Here is a 14,303-nt window from a genome sequence, read left to right as displayed (position 1 = left end):
TTCCTGACATTGACTATAAACTAGAACTTCTACAGTATGGTTTACAATTATTTTATAAACAGAAATAAGTGCTTTTGTGATTAAACTCTACTCTCCATTAACATAAAATTGGTATTAGTTTTCACTTGAAACCTTCAAAAGACATTATTAGTTTGTTGCCAGTTTTAAAGGGACACAACTGTAAATAAGATTTGAAACAGAGGCCCTGATAAAGCTTAAACGGAATCATTTTCCACAACTCCAGTTTTATTTAGACTTTATGTGGTTGCACAGAGACACACTTAAAGAAGATATATTTATATTACATATAAATATAGATAATATGGGAGTTTCTGACAAATGATTGTTAATGAAAATTTATTAACTATATAACCTTGAATACCAGAGCAACTTCAATATGAACAAATCAGCACTAAGTTCCCAGTTCGTAAACTTTGGTTGTATGACGATGCCTTAAGCACCAAGGAACAAACAATAATCCTAATTTAAAAAGAAAAAAAAATCCCAAGAAACAAAAAATCCTTCAACTCTCTTGAATATAGTTTTTTAAAACATCACTTGGAGAAATTCTCTCTTATTCTACCTTTTTTCCCATCTTGGTCAGTTTCTAAAACCATTATCAATAAAAATTGATGAGGGAAAAAAGGACAGAAAAACTCTAACAGACAAAGGTGATGTCTCAAAATAAGTATTTCTGGAAATTATTCTGTCTTAAATGCGAAATTGTTTTAGCTTAGGAGATTTGAATTATATAACATGAATGAAAAAAGCCCAGCTCTTAGTTTTCAAAATTCAAAACCTCAGACAATGTAATCATAACAAGAGCTGGGATGAGAGGCCCCTGGAGAGAGCTTTAGCAGACCCAGCTGAAGAGATTCGTGCACTTCAACTTCTTCTCTGGAGCTACTGGATCTGTGGCTGCAGAGGCCATTTGTATAATATACCGGCATCAAAAAAGAGACCTGATGGGATGAGCATAACCTTTCATGGGACTTCACAAGAAATCTGATGGGCAAAAGGAAGAACAATCAAAGAGTGAAGATTGAAATAGGAAAAAGTGAAAAAAAAATATATCTAAGTTTACATAAGTCCAGATGGAGGGGACTTGGATGTACAAACTGACAACTGCATATGTATGGAAGGGATGCCATCCTTGCATACAAGTGTGGATTATGCACACATTATATTAGGTCAGTTCATATATTACACGTGACAATTCATACAGGATGTTTCTGTGAGGAGGTGGAAGGAGGTTCTAGTCACTCCGCTCCTCAGGCCCCAGTCCTTTGTCCTGGCTGGTTGGTGGTCTCCGCGCAGGACTCAACGTCCTGGTATATGAATGGGTAAAGTTTCATGTCTGGTCCGGGGCTGGAACAGTTTCTACATTCTTCATTGTAATAGCGTAGCAACAGCTTATATACTTCTCCTGGGGAGTAAAAGGCAAGACCAATTTGCACATTAAGGTATATAGATGGATGAAACTACTAAACAACACTCAGTTTTATCTTAATCTAAATAACATATGTTTAAATTTGAAAATAGAGTATGAATTTCATATGCCTGGAAGGCTTTCCTGACATAAAGATAAAATTTTTAAAAATTCTTTAAAGCAGCTATTTATTAGCTCATGATTCCAACAGGCTATATACAGGGTGGGGCAAAAGTAAGTTTATAGTTGTGGGTACATGAAACAGAGTTCATTCTTGTATTATTATTTATTAATTACTGTATTATTTTCCACCTGAACAACTGTAAACTACTTTGCCTCCGTGTGTCGCACATTACCCACGCATCCTTTGGGAATCTGCAGCCGCTCTGATTCTGCACTGGGCTCCCATGGCAGCAAGGCCTTTCCTGTCCAGCAGAAACACTAGGTGAGCAAGCTGGTGTGTGTGCTAAGCAGAGCTCAGAATGAGGCTTCTTAGGTTTGAACTTACCTCCTACGCTTCCTTCTTTTAGTTTTCTGTATACACAAACATAAAAATAGACACTAACTCCAGCTTCTTAGCCTTACTTTAATAAGATGATATACCCTTTCAAAACTGTGAATGACACTTTGCCAGAAAACAATGATTCTACCAATGACGCCTCTCTAAAACTTTGCCTCCCCTCCTCAAAAATCACACTTCATTTTTTTCTTATTCACTGTGATCCATCCAGATTTGGCATGTGCTCCTCCTGCTAAATCCACTGGATAGCAGTATCAAGACTATCTCCTACTTACCAACAGTCAGTTTCCTTTCAGTAAGAAAAGTGTGCATGCTGTAAATGTCTCTCATCAATTCCGCGTCCCCAAAAGTGAAATAAACCACATCCCGCTCAGCTACAGCAGCTGCCAGTATCTGTATTAAGGCTGTGGCAAGAGAGAAAACACAGCTATATTATGACAATTCCCATGAAGATACCGTTAGTTCTTTCAACCAGCTAAATTATAGCTAGTGTGCCACAGATGTATCCTGCATTAAAAGATTTATAAACCTGATATACACATTAGAAATGGCAAATACAGGGTGGGCATAAATCATCTACTTGTGTGACTGTTCAGACCTGCTGCCGAGACTATCATTAAGCCACAGAATTCCCATCAAGCACCTTTGTGGGAAGACAAAGGAAGGTGCATTTGAGGCAGCAGAGCTAAGGCACTAAAGTGGTATTTCTTCTTGCTTATACTAAACTGAAACTAAAATTTGTGTGTTTGCTTACCTGATGATTTGTCTCATTACACAGCCACTGGTCTTTGTACCACAGGAGTCTCTGTAATTCCCCTTGACCAATGTACCTGGGAGGCTGCAATGCCCTCATTAGCCCTCAGCAAGCATCTCACCCTTCCCGCACACCCACCTCTACCCAATCACCGCAGCGTGGAGTGATTGCTACTGAGAACATTGGACAGTAACTCTGCGTGCTGGGATGGGAAAATCATTCAGAACCACTGTCTCCAGGAATCAAAGTTACAAATCACTGAGACTCAAGGATGTTTCAAAAAATGAAGTTTCTTGTAATCTTCATCTCAATAGACAAAATTTAATTTAAATAATAACAACAAAACTGAACACAGGTATAATAAATGCCCTTTTCTAGTTATATATCTTTTTCCTTTTAAAAAAGGAGGTGGAAATAAAACTAAAACAGTTTTAGTATGGTTTTGAATTTTGAGAGCAAGTTAATATTATATACTTCAAAAAATAAAATTAAAACAGTAAGAATGGGGCCCTAGCTGGTTTTGCTTAGTGGTTAGAGCATCAGCCTATGGACTGAAGGGTCCCTGGTTCGATTCCAGTCAAGGGCACATGCCCAGGTTGTGAGCTCAATCCCCAGTTTGGGGGGGGGGGTGTGGAAGGCAGCCAATCAATGATTCTCTCTCCTCATTGATGGTTCTAACTCTCTCTCCCTCTCCCTTCCTCTCTGAAATCAATAAAAATAATTAAAAAAAAAAACACCCAGTAAGAATGGGAATGATGCTCTGTCTCAGTGGTTAGAGCGCTGGCCTGTGGAGTGCAGGGTCTTGGGTTCTATTCTGGTCAAGGGCATGTCATACCTCGGTTGCAGGCTCACCAATGGGTGCCAGACGCCGGGCTCATGGGTGGCAAGCACAGCTACAGCAGCAGCGGTGGCGCGAGACTCTTCCAGGGACACTCCCCCTGTACGCCCCTCCCCCACTGGGACCGGGATCAGGACTGACTGGGGTGTGTGTGGGAGGCGACCAATCAATGTGCCCCTCTCACATCAATGTTTCTCTCTCTCTCTCTCTCTCTCTCTCTCTCTCTCTCTCTCTCTTCCATTCTCTCTAAAAAAAACCAATGGAAAAAATATCCTTGGTGAGGATTAACAAATAAACAAAAAGAATGGGAATGAGGAGAAACCTATAATGGAAAGCAAACGAAAACAAGTGAGCCTAATTTTATTTCAAAAAAATAACATAACTACACTGAAGGGAAAGGAAAAAGGGAAGGATGAAAGGAAGAACTAATGTAACTTATGAATACAATATTTGACTAAAATACCCTCAGTATTGGGCATGAAGGAAAGAATTACAAACTCACTCCCCACTCTTTTTACTAGGTTTGCTTACCATAGTAGTACAGGCAAAGCAATTCTGAAAGTATTTTAGATATATTTCAGGATTGAGCAAATGAGTAAATGTTGATACTGTTGGGAGCTGGGGTTCTCTCTAATGGGAAAAGACAAACAACTCTGGGAAGAGATACATTGCAATGGAAGACACCTGTAAGTGCTCATGACATTCCCAATATGTGTGTGTGTGTGTGTGTGTGTGTGTGTGTGTGTGAGAGAGAGAGAGAGAGAGAGAGAGAGAGAGAGAGAGAATCTCTTCCTTTGCTGAAAAAGTCTAAAGGAAGACATCCCAGTAGCAATGAGCATACCTATTGCCCAGATCTTGGTATCTAACAGCATTCCCCCTAAAAAGAGCAGGACGCCTCAGGGAAATGCCTGATTCCACAATAGGGACAGGACAGGTACAAGACGAGTTCAAAATATTTTGCTATACCAGAAAGTAAGGATATGTTTAAAAAAATGGTGGAAAAAAAAATTGGTGGGAATGTGTCACATGGATACAGGGACCAATTTGAAGAAGCTCCCACTAGCAAAATCTGGAAGCTAAGTACCAAAATATTAAGTACAGTAATAAATTACAAACTACTGAAAAAATACGAATTGCTTAGTCCACAGTGATAATCCTATATAATAAAGATGTAATATGCAAATTGACCCTCACACCCTCACAAGATGGCTGCCTACGACCAGGCCAGCAGGGGGGTTAGTGAGGGACGACCAAACGACTGAATAGCAGGCTGTGTGGGGTGACCAGGCCAGCAGGGGGGGCAGTTGGGGGCAACCAGGCTGGCGGGGGGGGGGGCAGTTAGGGGCGACCAGGCCAGCAGGGGTGGGTGCAGTTGGGGGCAACCAGGCCGGCAGAGGGGGCAGTTAGGGGCGACCAGGCCAGCAGGGGTGGGTGCAGTTGGGGGCAACCAGGCCAGCAGAGGGGGCAGTGAGGGGTGACTAGGCCGGCGGGGTGGGGGGCAGTTGGGGACGACCAGGTCAGCAGGGGGGGCAGTTGGGGGTGACCAGGCCGGCAGGGGGGGCAGTAAGGGGTGACCGGGCTGGCGGGGAGGGGGGGCAGTTAGGAGCAACCAGGCAGGCAGGCAGGTGAGCGATTAGGAGCCAGCAGTCCCAGATTGTGAGAGGGATGTCCGACTGCCAGTTTAGGCCCAATCCCAATCGGGCCTAAACCAGCAGTCGGACATCCCCTAAGGGGTCCAGGATTGGAGAGGGTGCAGGGCTGGGCTGAGGGAGACCCTCCTGTGCACGAATTTCGTGCACCAGCCTCTAGTACATAATAAATAAACAGAGAAGAGGAAGGAGAGCTCTTGCTCCCAGGGGAAAGCCAAAGACTAATAATCAGTAAGTTGGAGAGATCGCTAGAATGAGATAATCCTCTTTCTGCAACCATCATGGCAAAGATTTGATCCAGCAAAAATCATTAAAGGATGCTGAATCTATGGTAAATTTTGTCTTAAAGCCACAAGAAAGGAAAAAAGTCCAAAACCTACACAGTGGAGAAATTATACATCTTTACTGGATGATCAAAATTAACATCACCAGTGGGGTCAGATGGCCATCATGTGCCTTAGACACTATCACCTGCGCAATACTCTGAGCATGCAGAGACTCAAGCTAATCATGAGCAAACAGCGAACAAACCCAAGGAACACTGAATTCTTAACACATGTCTATGGCATAGAAAACAGAGAGCTGTGGAAACACTCCAGATTTAAAAGGAGGCTATAAGACATGACAACTAAATGCAATATCTGTCTCTAGACCCTGTACTGAAGGGCAAAAAGGCTATACATGATTTTATTAGACCACTTGACAAAACTGGAACATAGATGATACAGTAGATGAAAATATTCAATCAATGCATAATTATGCAATTAATAACTGTAATGTGTTTTATATAAAATATTTTCTTTTTAAAAAATATATTTTTATTGATTTCAGAGAGGAAGGAGAGGGAGAGATAGATAGAAACATCAATGATGAGAGAGAATCACTGTTTGGCTGCCTTCTGCACGCCCTACACTGGGGATTGAACCTGCAACCTGGGCATGTGCCCTTGACCGGAATTGAACCCAAGACCCTTCAGTCTGCAGGCTGACGATCTATCCACTGAGCCAAACCGGCTAGGGCAGAAAATATTTTATTCTTAGGAAGCACAAACTGAATATTTAGGAAAAGGGGCACAATGTATATAACAAGCTCAAATGATTCAGAAAAAAATTGTATGTGTATATATGTTTGCATATATATATACACACATATGTATGTATATACACACAGAGAGATAAGTGTGTGTGTATAATTTTACTTTTTGTAACTTTTATGAATTCAAAATTATTTTCAAGTAAAAAGTTTTTAAAATTAAATAGGATGGGAAAATATTTTTAAACTACTAAATTTGATATGTTCAGTTTCCCCAGATTTGAGAAAGAATATAAGACACTATACTATAGGTGAGATTCTAAAATACCAAAGTATTTTCTAATTTCCAAACTAATATTTGTTGAGTATCCACAACATGACTAGGCCTCATTAATCTCAGAGAACTGAAAGCAATTAATCTCAAAATAGAAATATTTTAATTAAAACTGCTCAACCAACTTGTGCATACATTAAAGCTTCAATACACTCAATTTCAAAGGGTCCTAATTAACCTAAACTACACATAAAAATGGAAACTAATGTATCATCATCTTCCTCTACCAAGAGGTATCATTTCTTACCTCTTAGTTTCAATGAGAATTTAGGTTTAAGTATTTCCTATTTAAAATAGAGAGAGGCTGGCCGGTGTGGCTCAGTGATTGAGCATCGACTTATGGACCTGGAGGTCTCGGTTCAATTCCTGGTCAGGCCATATACCCAGGTTGCAGGTTCGATCCCCAGTGTGGGGTGTGCAGGAGGCAGCTGATCAATGATTCTCTCTTATCATTGACGAGAGGCCCGGTGCACGAAATTCGTGCATGGGGTGGGGGGCGCAGGGGTGTCCCTCAGCCCAGCCTGCACCCTCTCCAATCTGGGACCCCTCTCCAATCTGGGACCCCTCGACAGGATTGGGCCTAAACGGACAGTCGGACATCCCCCTCACAATCCAGGAATCCTGGTTCCCAACTGCTTGCCTGCCTGATTGCCCCTAACTGCTTCAGCCTGCCAGTCTGATCACCCCCTAACCACTCCCCTGCCAGCCTGATGAACGCCTAACTGCTCCCCTGTCGGCTGGATTGCCCCTAACTGCCCTCCTCTGCCGGCCTGGTCACCCCTAACTGCCCTCCCCTGCCTGCCTGGTCCCCCCCGCCAACTGCCCTCCCCTGCTGGCCTGGTCCCCCCCCCCCCCCCGCAACTGCCCGCCCCTGCAGGCCTGGTCCCCCCAACTACCTTCCCCTGCAGGCCTGATCACCCCCAACTGCCCTCCCCTGCAGGCCTGGTCCCCCCAACTACCTTCCCCTGCAGGCCTGATCACCCCCAACTGCCCTCCCTTGCAGGCCAGGTCTCCCCCAACTGCCCTTGCCTGCAGGCCTGGTCCCCCCAACTGCCCTTGCCTGCAGGCCTGGTCCCCCCCAACTGCCCTCCCCTGTAGGCCTGGTCCCCCCCAACTGCCCTTCCTTGCAGGCCTGGTCCCTCCCAACTGCCCTCCCCTGCTGGCCATCTTGTGGCAGCCATCTTGTGTCCACATGGGGGTGGCCAACTTTGACCACATGGGGGCGGCCATCTTATGTGTTGGAGTGATGGTCAATTTGCATATTACTATTTTATTAGATAGGATGATTCTATATCTCTCTCCCTCTGAAATCAGTAAAAATATAATTTTTTAAAAAAGAGAGAGACCCAAAGAAATGTTCTTTTAGTCCTATTTCCTCCTTATATACAGAAATACTACATAACTGGTCATTTGCCTTTTAAGGAAATGAAATATTGGTAAAACACTTAAAATTTATCTCTCTATAAAACTTATTTTTAAAGTGCTTCACAAGGCAGGAGCATTTGAGATCTTGTTTCTTGGCATATGTTGTCAGTTCTGCTCAGATAAACTCATAAAAAAAAAACACCACACGCCTGGACAGTGTGGTTCAGTTGGTTGAGCACTGTCCCATGCACCACAAGGTTGCTAGTTCTATTCCCCAGTCAGGGTACATACCCAGGTTGCAGGCTCCATCCCCAGTAGGGGGCGTGCAAGAGGCAGCTGATCAATGTTTCTCTCTCACATTGATGTGTGTGTGTGTGTGTGTGTGTGTCTCTCTCTCCCCCTCCCCCTTCCTCTCGTTCTAAAATCAATTAAAAAAATGCTTCACAGGCCATTTTTCCCCAGTGAACAGGTTCTTAGAGATAAGCCTGACAGAGCTACCAAAAGGAGGCCAGTTCCTAATAAGAGACACCAATTCACATTACGTTCTTAAATTCACATCTATTTTTATTTGGGTGCCCACTGTGATATAAACATGTGGTAGACAAGTTGGGTCTGGAGATAGGAGCCCTAGTTCAGCCCTCACCCTTCTCTACCGATGAGCTGTATGACTTTTGCCAAGTCAACTCTCTTTCCAGCATTTTCCCCAGCTATGCAATGGAGGTCAGATCCCTAAAGATTCTGAGTGTAGAACTGCATAATCTTTGCTATAATTTTTCTCCTTTCATTGGCTATTAGACTATAAATTCACAAATAAATTTTTCAGAAATATACATTACTCTTGACCTGAGATACGTCAGTAATCACTAACAAAAGGTCATTTTAAACAATTGTCTTTAGGCCCCACTAGCTACAACATCCCCAAGGCCTTTGTAAATTGAGAGAATTGTGTTCTCTGAGTGAAGTGAACTCTCTTGCATCACAAGTCTAATAGGACGTGTGGACTGACTCCAAGTATGATATAAAAGTATCAAATTCTAACTTCAAGCACAAGTAGGTGCCAAAATAATCACTTAAATTAACCTGCAGGGAGCTTGGTTTTAATTTTCTTTTTGGCATCGATGTTAAGCTATGAAAGAAATTCAAATAAATATAACATAAAAAAACCACAATTCAGTGTCCTCTTGCAACAGATGAACCAAATAAAAAATGAGTAAAATTATGGATATTCAAACCATAGGTGTGGGTTGTAATATCAGCATGCAATATTAGTAACAACTGCTAACACTGAGCTCCTATCTCATAGCATGTTGAATGGTTACACAGCTCTATAAGCACAAATTCAAGATTTACAATGATTAACTCACTTAGTCCTTACAAAACCCAAATAAGGTAAACATTAGTATTATCTCCATTTTGAAAATCAGGAAATATAGCCACCAAAGGTTAAGTAATTTGTTTGAAGTCATAGAGCCAAAAAGGAGTGGAGCTGAGAGTCGAACCCGGCAGTCTGACTGAAAACCTCCCGCTCTCACCCACTATGCTGCAAAGCTGCCCCGTCATTCTGCTCTACTCCAAGCAAATTTACCAAATGTCAGTCAGAAGAATTGCCTCAAATTGTTTTATTTAAATGCATGCTGGCAAGCAGGCTGAAATAGCATCGATGTGCAAGTACTACTGATGTCCTTCTTCATTAACCCCAGCTGTTCTGTTAGCTCGCGTGCTCGCTTATCTGAAAAGCTACCAGCCCACAGGCTTCAGCTTACTCTTCCAGGCCAGCTCCTATTCTCTAACTAGTCTTGTCCTCTGGTGTGGTTTTTAAGGTTTTTAATCTTGACACCACATCCCCTCCCCACTCCCACCCCCCTCCCCGGCCACCCAAATCCCCAAAGGATATTACTAAAGGCTCAATCGCTGGTCCTTTCATCTGCTTTAAAAGCTCTTTCTCTACAAGAATTCAACCACCATCTCTAGAATGCCAACTCCAAATCTAGATCCAGATCCAGAGTTTGGACAATAAAGTAATAGCAAGAGCACAGACACTGGGCTCTTGGGCATCAATCCTGCTTTGAATCTCAGCACTGCCACTTGATATCTTTGTGACCACAGGTAGTTACTTACTTCTCTATTCCTTAGTTATCACACGTCTAAAGAGACAAATAAACCTACTGAATAGACTGTTATGAACTAATGTAAGAAAAGCGCTTAGTACAATTCCTGCACCACAAAATACATTCAACATGTTTAATAACAACAACATATACTGGTTTTTGAGGATGACAGGCCAAATCTGAATGTTGGCTCTGACATTTACTAGCTGTCTCTCCTTGAACAGTTTATTAGCCTCTCTAAATACCTTGGTCTCCTCATCTTAAAAATGAGGCTACAAACTGAAGGGTAACTATTCAAACAAAAGAACAGAATGCAGCATTTCTTAAACCTGCCTGTCAGCAACTCCCAGAGTGAAAAAAAAAAAAAAATCCAAAGGCATTTCCCAGATTCACTAATTCAGCGGCATCTCCCAGGTGCTCATAACAACTATTCCGCTACCTCTAGTCACTCTGAATGCAGTTAGCATACAAGAGCCCATTCTAGGCCCGGGTCCATAGAAGAGAACAATGCAGAAAGATTAAGGAAGGAATATCTATCAAGTGTGTAGGCACAAGGCTGTAAGATAAATGGAGAGTATGATGTGTTCTGACAAAAAACAACAACAAAGAGAAGAGGAACCTGTGGTAGACAAATTGGGGTGACCTGGTCCATAATTCTTTTTTCTACTTTCCATTTTTTGATAGGCACCCCTTTCCCACTTCCACAACCAGACCTACCACAAACCCCTGCCAAAGGGATAGGCAGGCCAACCATAGCATGGTAGAAAATGATTTATCAGCATTGTCCTGGTTGCAACCTTTTCTAGAACATTGTTTTTTTCTGGAGTTTAGCTATCTTGATTCCAAAATAGCAAAATAACTAGTAAAGATATCATTTAAGTTTGACATAAATGGGATATAAGTTATGAAAGAAAACAAAGTTATATACATTTGTATAATCTCAGAAAACTTTTTGTTTAATCTATACTAATAAAAGCCTAAGTGGTCCTCGTGTCCTTGTGCATGACGCCGCCACAAGATGGTCATGTGCACAGCGGAGGCAGGGCCCGGCAGCCGCTCCGCGCAGTGTAGAGGCCGGTCCCGGCGTCTCTGCCACCTCACGTGGAGGAGGTGGGTTGTGGCAGGGGAGGGTAGTTGTAGACGATTGGGCCAGCAGGGCAGGGCAGTGGGGGTGATTGGGCCGGCAGGGGAGGGCAGTTGGGGGCCATCGGGCCGGCAGGGGAGGGCAGTTGGGGGTCATTGGGCCAGCAGGGGAGGGCAGTTGGGGGCGATTGGGCCGGCAGTGGAGTGGTTAGGGGGCAATGAGGCAGGCAGGCAGGTGAGCGGTTAGGAACCAGCAGTCCCAGATTGTGAGAGGGATGTCCGACGGCGGGATCGGGCCTAAACCGGCAGTCGGACATCCCCCGAGGGGTCCCAGATTGAAGAGGGTGCAGGCTGGGCTGAGAAACAGCTCCCCCTCCCGTGCACGAATTTCATGCACCGGGCCTCTAGTGTAAATATATTAAAAAACCCAACTGGATATCCTCTTAACATCATTAGGGGATGTGTTCAGTGTTTAATGACTCCCTGATTATAATGATTTGGTCCAAGGGAGGGAAAGGTGATCTAAGTTGGTCAAATTAGAATATTTCCACAGAATTTTTAATTTAAGGAGTCCCCCTTAACCCTAGGGACTCAACTGCAATACTGTAGGCCTGGAACTATTTGGTCACAGTGTCTGCCATGTGGAGATAACCAATGAAAGTAGAAGAGAATGAGGCCCATCATCTTTAAACAACACACACGAAAGGAAGCATCTGATCTCAGGATGCCAACTCTACACTGCCTTTCTCAGCCACATCAGCCAATAAAATACCCTCTATTACTTAAGTGATAAGGTACATTAGTGTCTCTTGTAATTGAAAGAATCCTAACACAGAACTATTTTGTAGGGTAGGGGAGTGGGGTGGGTGAGAGAGAAAGGGGGATTTTTGTGGAATAGTTAACACGAGAGTGGAGTCTTAAAGAAAAAGAAGGAATTAGCCAGATATAGACAGTTTAAAGAATATGCAAAATGGAAAAAAATGGGCAAAATTGTAATCTAACGAAGGGCACACAGAGGTTGTTGAGTAAGTTTGTTAAATAGAAATTCTTTGAGCACATTGTATTTGCAAGTCACTTTTGGGTAGTGAAAGTCAACATTAAGATACATTTTAATTATGCTAAACTAGCAAAGGCATAGTCTCCTACAAGTCAGGTAATACAATATGGAGACATAAAAAATAAACACTGAAGGAAATGCAAAAAGAAATAGACAAAACCACAATAAAACAAAAAGAACTTTAGTCACCACTCTACCGTTCTTGCTGCACTCAATCCCTTCACAAAGCAAACCAATAAAATTAGAACGATAAAGGTCTGATCTAATGGTGGAGAATCTAACAGACTTAGAATAAGTGCTACACCATTCAGAGACAACTTTCAACTGCCAACATAATATCTGCAACAACTGACTATGTTAGGCCACAAAGAGAAGCTCAAATCTCTGCAAAAAGTAGAAATAATATAATCTACATCTTTGAATACCATGCAATAAAATCAGAAATAAGGGACAGAAGAAACATTAAAAAACACAATAACCATTTAGAAATGGTTTTAAATTACCTCCTAAAAAATCACATGGGTGCCAGGTGGTACACTTAGGGCAGGAGCCCTAAATATCCACAGTCTCTACTGAGATGAGATAAATAAAACATCAAAAAACCACATTGCTTCCAACTTAATAATGAGAAAAGGCCAAGTGAGCTACAGAATCATAACTTTTCCTGAGTCTACCAGGGAGCTGAGTTTGCAAAGTAACTGAAGTATGACAAGCCCCTTTCAACACAAGATGAAACACAGTATTATTTCTGAAAGAGCACAGGAAAAAAAAGAGGTGGCCACCATAGAAATGGGTAAGAATAAATCAGTTAAAACTAACAAAATGTTAAAAGTCAAGTATGGACTGAGGGGTCACTTTGGAACAGCTAGGTGCCCCCAAAATAAGAAGAGTTCACAGTTACTCAGAAGCATTTCCATGGGCCTCTGCAGGGTGCTCAGAAAGATGGGGGATCAGGCGGGAGGACAGAGTGCCCCTTTGGTCGCACTGGTGTGCAGGAGGCCACTGGCTGCTGCTGGGGGACAGGCACCAAGCCCCTCTCTCTTCCCCATGTTCCTTTTTTCCTATCCTCTGGTTGCCTGGGGCAAGAAGTTATTAATAGTGTTTGTTGAATCAGTAAGTATGTGAAAAATATTCTCTTATTAGCTGTAAATATAATATACAATGACAGCAGTTCAAAATTAAATTTTTATAAATTGCAAAACTCATATACAATTGGGCAACACACATATTAAAACATTTTTGCCTTATTTCTAAGAGAAATACAAGTTTAAGGGTTTACATATCGCCCTGTTTTCCCTCCTTCTTTCTCTTATAAAGGGAGAGCACCTGATAGTTCAGAAGAGTCTTAATGAGAGGTTGAGTGAGACCTAGGGACAGCTAAGGATGGCCAGTAGAGAATGGTAACATAGGCCCTGTGTTTATCTGCTCTCAGGGGGTTTTAGCTCCCCAAATTTGTATCATCTATCAATACTCTAATTCTTTATGTACCTGTTCTATCTCCCTAATATGAGTTCATTAGCAAACATCTTTTTTGGTGCTCTCCTCTTTTGGAGATTAATCTAGGACTTAAATGTCCCCTTGCTCTTGTCTGTGATGTGACCAATGAGAAGGTGAGCTTATAAAAGAGGAGCTTATACTATTCTGATGGCTGACTTGTAAAAATTGTGATATTATTGACCTATATTATATTAGTTTTAGGTATACAACATAATAATTCGATATTTTTATATATTGAGAAATAAATGATCACCACAGTAAGTGTAGCTAACATTCACCTCCATATATAGTTACAAAAATTTATTTTCTTGTGATGAGAACTTTCAAAATCTACTCTTTTAGCAACTTTGAAATATACAATACAGTATTATTAACTATAATTGTTATGCTGTACATTGTAGCTCCATAACTTATTTATTTTATAACTGAAAGTTGGTACCCTTTTAAAAAATATATATATTTTCACTGATTTCAGAGAGGAAGGGAGAGGGAGAGAAGATAGAAACATCTATGATGAGAGAGAATCACTGATCAGCTGTCTCCTGAACACCCCCTATTGGGGATCCAGCCCATAACCCATGTGCCCTGACGGGGAATTGAACCATGACCTCCTAGTTCACAGGTCGATGCTCAACCA

The 14,303-nt window shown here is 42.1% G+C and overlaps 1 protein-coding gene across 3 annotated transcripts in view; it reads right to left on the bottom strand.

Annotated features, from left to right (window-relative positions):
• Positions 1 to 210: 210 nt before the first annotated feature.
• PARG (poly(ADP-ribose) glycohydrolase) overlaps positions 211 to 14,303 on the bottom strand; it is a 204,568-nt gene continuing 190,475 nt past the window's right edge. For all 3 annotated transcript variants that reach the window (XM_080687384.1, XM_080687383.1, XM_080687382.1), the window contains 2 exons: positions 2,225 to 2,353; positions 211 to 1,426 (listed from right to left, as the gene is read on the bottom strand). In XM_080687384.1, the coding sequence (XP_080543510.1) occupies positions 1,272 to 1,426; positions 2,225 to 2,353 (284 nt within the window). In that variant the 3' untranslated portion in view covers positions 211 to 1,271. The remainder of the gene's footprint in view (positions 1,427 to 2,224; positions 2,354 to 14,303) is intronic.

The sequence above is a fragment of the Plecotus auritus genome, assembly GCF_963455305.1.
Source record: "Plecotus auritus genome assembly, chromosome: 9".
Lineage (NCBI taxonomy): Eukaryota > Metazoa > Chordata > Mammalia > Chiroptera > Vespertilionidae > Plecotus > Plecotus auritus.
Note: the sequence above shows the minus strand (reverse complement) of the source record. Positions and strands in the feature narration are given on the sequence as shown.